Genomic DNA, 5,479 nt, shown 5'->3' with positions numbered 1-5,479 from the left:
CTGCAACCGGGTTCGAATCCCAGATGCTTGTCTAGCTGTGACCTTGGATAAGCCCCTACCTGCTTTGTGCCTCATTTTCCCCAGCTGTAAGATGGAGATCATGCTGCCTCCTTCGTGGGTTCGGCACCCGGTCTGGTACACAGCAGGCGCTTAATAAATGTCCCCGGCTACTGTCTGGCGGCTGTAGGTCCTGCGCCAGCGCTTCCAACGGGGAGGGGGGTGGCTGGGGGGAGAGGCGGTTCCAGACCCAAGGCGCCAAACCCCCCAGTGCGGGGTCCATGCAAAACTGCAATGCAAATCGCACGCAAATGCCGGCTCGGCACAGTGGCCAGCAGCCGGAGCCGCCCGAGGGGCGCGCGTGGGGGCGCCCGGCACCCCACGGCCGAGCCCAGGCGCTGACCGGCATCCAGCGCGGCTTTCAATGCTCCGTGTAAATGTTTACACCGGGCAGGCCGCCAGGCCCCGCGCGGGCCGCCACTGGGCTGCCAGGCCCGGGAATGTAAACCCGGGCGGGGGCGCCCGGCGGCGGGAGGGGCTCTGACCGGGTGGGCGGGAGTGCGCATGCGTTACGAAACACCTACTGTGTGCACCCAGTGCGCCGGGCTAGGCACCGGCGGTGCCAGCACTGAGTCACCAGTGCCTCATCGGGAGAAGCTCAGGCCATTGTGGTGGCCCAGAGGGTGCACACCTGCGCCCACCCGGGACTGGGGAGGGGGGACGGCGCGGGTAGGAGCAGCCAGAGAAGGCTTCCTGGGGGAGACGCCCTCCGAGCTGAGACTGAGAGGGGGAGGGGAGTGGGGAGGAGGAGAAGAGAATGTGCTGGGTGGGAGGACCGGCCTGAGCAGAGGCCTGGGGGTGGTGGGTCGAGGGCAGCTTTGGTCCATCGATGCCCGCTTCCGGGCATCAGTTGATCTCTTTCTGGAGACCCAGGCTCAGAGAGGGGCAGGACGTCACTCCCAAGGGCCCCAATATGTTAGGAACACATTAGAGCACATTCTCTTCTCCATGCCCCAGTCCCACAGTGCCCCCTGCTGGGAGCGCCCTCACCTAGTTCCAGGCTGCCCCCCCCCCCCCGACCCCCGCCAAGCTCACTGGGCTCTGGCCACTCCAGCCTCCTAGCTGCGTTGGCCAACCTTAATCCAGCCTCAGGACCTTTGCACCGGCTGTTCCCCCTGCCTGAGCTGCCATTCTCTTGTGCCTGGCCGACTCCTACCTTTGGTCAAGGCTCAACTTTCATCAATCCTCAGAAAAGCACTCTGGGACCCCCCAGATGGGGGTGGGTCCCCTGCTACTCCTGGCACAGTGCCCACCCCTTTCTTGGGCAGCATTTTTTCGCAACCTTGTTCAAGGGTTCCTTGATGAATCATGTCTACGTTATTACTGATCATTAAGCAGAAGTGGCTTGAAATCAGGGGCCGCACCGTGTCCCCGGTGCCTGGCCCAGCGCCCTGTTCCCGTTTGTTGCCTGACAGACAGACAGACGGAGGCCGTGGGGCTGACCATCGCGTGCCCGCAGGCCGAGGATGCAGCGCTGGAAGGCGGCAGCCTTGGCCTCGGTGCTCTGCAGTTCGGTGCTCTCCATCTGGATGTGTCGGGACGGCCTGCTCCTCAGTCACCACCTGGGACCCTCGCTGACCCCACTGCGCCGGCCGCCTCGCACCCTGGACGCCCGGATCGCCCGCCTGGCCCAGTGTAAGCCGGGCCCCGACGTGGGTCAGCTGCCCCGATACAGGGGCGGCCACACGGTGGAATTTCATGCAGGGGCCACAGAGGCTTAATTTGGATGGGGTGAGGAGAGGGTGCAAATCCCCCAATGACCTGGCAGGGGTGGCAAGCGGTCGTGGGGGGGGATCGCTGGGAGCTGGGGGTCTCTGGGCTCAGCTGTCACGAGGAATTAGGCTCTGGCCCTGAGGGGCCAGGGATCCAGATGGAGATTAGATCTGGGCATCCCCCCCGGGGGGCTCCCATGCGCAGCGCGTGATGTGGGACAGGGAGGCTGGATCCGAGTCCCCACTGACCTGCCCCGTGGACAGGGACCGAGGGGGAAGGGGAGACCCCGAGAGACGTAGAAATGGGGAGAGAAACAGAGACAGAGACGCACAGAGACAGACAGACACAAGGTTGGGAGAGATGGACGCGGGAAAAGGCCCTGCGGTGGAGATGTGGAAACGCCCCCTTCGCGGCCCAACTCCCCACTCCTCCCTGGCGCCGGCCGCTGCCCCGCCTGCCCGCCCGGGGTAGGGCGCGGTCCCGACCTCCTGTGCGCGCGCGCGTGTCCACGCGGGCGCCGCGCCGCCCACCGAGGTGGGGGCGCGGGCGCGGCGCGTGCATGGCGCCCGCGGGGTTGCGCTGCGTGCAGCCTGTGTGCAAGTCCGCGCCCGTCCCGCCGGCCCACACAATCCTCCTTTCTTGTCCTTACAATGGACAAGGGTGGCCTCAGGCACGGGCTCCACTTCCGCCCGCCGCTTCCTCCTGAAGGCGGCAAAGTCCTTCCCAAGACACTGGGTTCCAGAAATCCGGGGCGGGGTGGGGGGGAGCCTAGTTCTAGCTTAGAACCTGGGCACAACACCGACGGTGGGATCTCGGTCAGCAGGAGGGGTCTCGGCCCCTGGGCGGGTGCTTGCCCACCCTGCATCCTGTCCCTGGGCACAGTCGCTACGAAGGGAAGGGAGTGGCCGCTGATCCCCCCAGTGTCCTAGTGTTAGGTCCTGAGACCAACGCGCTGATGGTGGAATTTCAGGCTTGGGACGGTGGGAGCGCGGGGGTGGGGATCGGGGTGCGGATCGGGGTGTGCGGGGGGCTATTGCTGATCTCATCTCTGTGTTCCAGACCCTGTGCAGGTGGCCAGGCCTGCTGGAGGGAAGCAGGGACACATATACCAAGAGATTATTCACTGTTTATCTGAAATTCAAATGTAACTGGGCATCTGTACTTTATCTGGCATCCTCCCCCGCCCCGCCCCGCCCCCCGAATATCTGTGTAGATGTATACCTTAGGGGCGGGCACACGACATGGAATTTTAGGCACCATAAGTGAGGTAGGCTGGAACCTAACCCCAGAGCAGACGGTGCTGGCCACCAAGTCCTGCCCCTGGACTTCAAGAACTGGGAACATGTTGCTCAGTTGATGCCCACTTTCCACTGTCCCGGCCTCGGCCAGAGCGGAACTGTCTGCAAGGCTCCTTGAGCAGACAGAGAAACTGAGGCACAGAGCAGGACCATCACCTGCCTGAAGTGAAACAGGGCTGAAAGTGGCAGAGCAAGGCTCACAACTGGGGTCTGTCTGATTCCTGAGACCCCCTGTGGAAACGGACACACCCTCACCCTGGCGTCTCCCTGTAAGCTATTTCTTTTGAGGGCCAGGGGTGCCAGCCTTGGGGGCATGCAGGCGATAAACTCAGGGTCTCCTCTCCCAACCACAGGCATGCCTGCCACTTGCTCAGAGACTGGGAGCCCCTGCCTGCAGTTCCACTCTCAGCGCCACCTGCCACTGGCATGTCTACGAGGCTCTCCCGAGGCTGCAGAGTACTGGGGCAGCCCAGCCGCCTGGGAAATAAATTTAGGCTCCGGGGCCCTGGGAATCTGTGACTCCGGGCACCTCCTGGCAACCGTGGGAGCAGAGGACTGGCCGTGGGCCAAAGTTGGGCACACGATGGAGGCGGGAACAAGGCTGTTCGGGCTTGTGTCTCTCGCTCTGCCACCTGCTAGTGTTGTGGCCTTGGGCCAGTCTCTGCCCTAATGGATGCCCGTTGTCTCACCTGTAACACGGGGGAGGCCGTGACATTCCCTGCTGCCTCCCCGCCACGGTCCTCACGTGCAGGCCTCTGTGCCTGCTGGTGTTATCCTCTGCGCGTTCTGAACAGCCCAAAAGCCCCGATTTGGTAAACTGTGCATGAAGAAAATCAGTCCCAGCATGCGGGGGAGCAGGAGGGACACGGTGGGGGGCATCGGGTGGGGCCCCCAAAGAGTGAGCCGGAGACTCATTATCAGCTCAACCAACAAGTGAGTGCTTGAAGCATGGGATGCAGCTCCCCAACACTGGTCACACAGGGGGTGCCAGTTACCCGGGGCATCCCAGCAGAGGGGTGGGGCCAGCTGGGGGCCCACGGGCACAGGGATTTGGATCACTACAGCCCCAGCTGAGCCCTCCCTTCCTTTTCTGCAAAGAGGTGGGAGCAGCTCAGCGAAAGCAGAACAAAGGGTCAGGGTCCACGGAGAATGTGGGCGTGGGGACGACCATAGGAAGTGAGACACGGGGGCGAGCTCAGCTCAGCGTGGGGCAGGCTGGAAAGCGCTCGGGGGCACCGGAAAGGACGAGCCAGGTTCTGAGCGTCCACCACAGCGGTACGGTCCAGAGAGGGCTGTTGGGAGTCATGGGGCTCCAGCGCGGGGGCTCTGCACAGGCATCCCCCACGGCGCCCAGAGAGGGAACATGCTTGGGAATGTAGCAGGGAGCTGAGAAGCTGTGTCGGGAGGGTGCGCTAGCAAGGGGCTGTTTTCCGAGCGGAACAACGGGGGTCGGGGGCTCTCCCCCCAGCCAGCCACCGACCCACCCGGTTCTCTCTCTCTCTCTCATTCTCTCTCTCCTCACAGATCGTGCACTGCTGCAGGGCGCCCCGGACGCGGTGGAGCTGCGCCAGCTGACGCCCTGGGCAGGCAGGCCCCCGCGTCCGCGCCGTCGGGCGGGGCCCCGGCGGAGGCGCGCGCGCGCGCGATCAGGGACGCGGCCGTGCGGGCTGCGCGAGCTGGAAGTGCGCGTGAGCGAGCTGGGCTTGGGCTACGCGTCCGACGAGACGGTGCTGTTCCGCTACTGCGCAGGCGCCTGCGAGGCGGCTGCGCGCGTCTACGACCTGGGGCTGCGGCGGCTTCGCCAGGGGCGGCGCGTTCGGCGGGAGCGGGTGCGCGCGCAGCCCTGCTGCCGCCCGACGGCCTACGAGGACGAGGTGTCCTTCCTGGACGCACACAGCCGCTACCACACGGTCCACGAGCTGTCGGCGCGCGAGTGTGCCTGCGTCTGACCCTACCTCACCGGGCCCGGCGAGACGGCGGCCACGCCCCCCGCGCCGCGGCGCCCACCGTCCCGCCTGGCAAGGTCCGCGGCCGGCAGACTGCGCGTGCGCAGGAGGTGCCCTCCAGGCCTCGGGACTCTCCAGTAGCTGCACCGAGATAAAGTGTGGAAAATGGATCCTGGGTCGTGATTCCGCGTTCCGGGGGTGCCCACCTCTCGGAGGGACACGAGCCTGTGTGGGGTGGGGGAGCCAGCTCCACTGGGCAGAGGGGGACGGGGCAGGTACCAGCTGGTGGGCGCGGAAACGGTCCTTTTCCCGTGGTACACGAAGGAAATCGGTGTGAGTGGGAGGAATGTCGGCAGGGGCCGTCCTTCCCACTTTCTTGCGGGTCCCTGTACCCCTTCCTGACGTGTCCCACGGCCACCACCCCGTAAGGTGAGCTTCCGGATGGGAAGAGGGAGCCAAATGCAG

The 5,479-nt window shown here is 65.1% G+C and overlaps 1 protein-coding gene across 1 annotated transcript; it reads left to right on the top strand.

The window, feature by feature from the left end:
* The first annotated feature begins 1,523 nt into the window (after positions 1-1,523).
* LOC114203888 (neurturin) lies at positions 1,524-5,096 on the top strand. The gene is made up of 2 exons (XM_028097165.2): positions 1,524-1,692; positions 4,593-5,096. Exons 1-2 carry the CDS (start codon positions 1,524-1,526, stop codon positions 5,015-5,017), a joined length of 594 nt encoding a protein of 197 aa, XP_027952966.1. The 3' UTR covers positions 5,018-5,096.
* The last annotated feature ends 383 nt before the right edge of the window (positions 5,097-5,479 follow it).

The sequence above is a fragment of the Eumetopias jubatus genome, unplaced genomic scaffold, assembly GCF_037043125.1.
Source record: "Eumetopias jubatus isolate StellerSeaLion01/CBP00866 unplaced genomic scaffold, mEumJub1_p1.0 scaffold_1, whole genome shotgun sequence".
In the NCBI taxonomy this organism is placed as follows: Eukaryota; Metazoa; Chordata; class Mammalia; order Carnivora; family Otariidae; genus Eumetopias; species Eumetopias jubatus.
The sequence above is the reverse complement of the archived record's forward strand: the minus strand, read 5'-3'. Positions and strand labels throughout refer to the sequence as shown.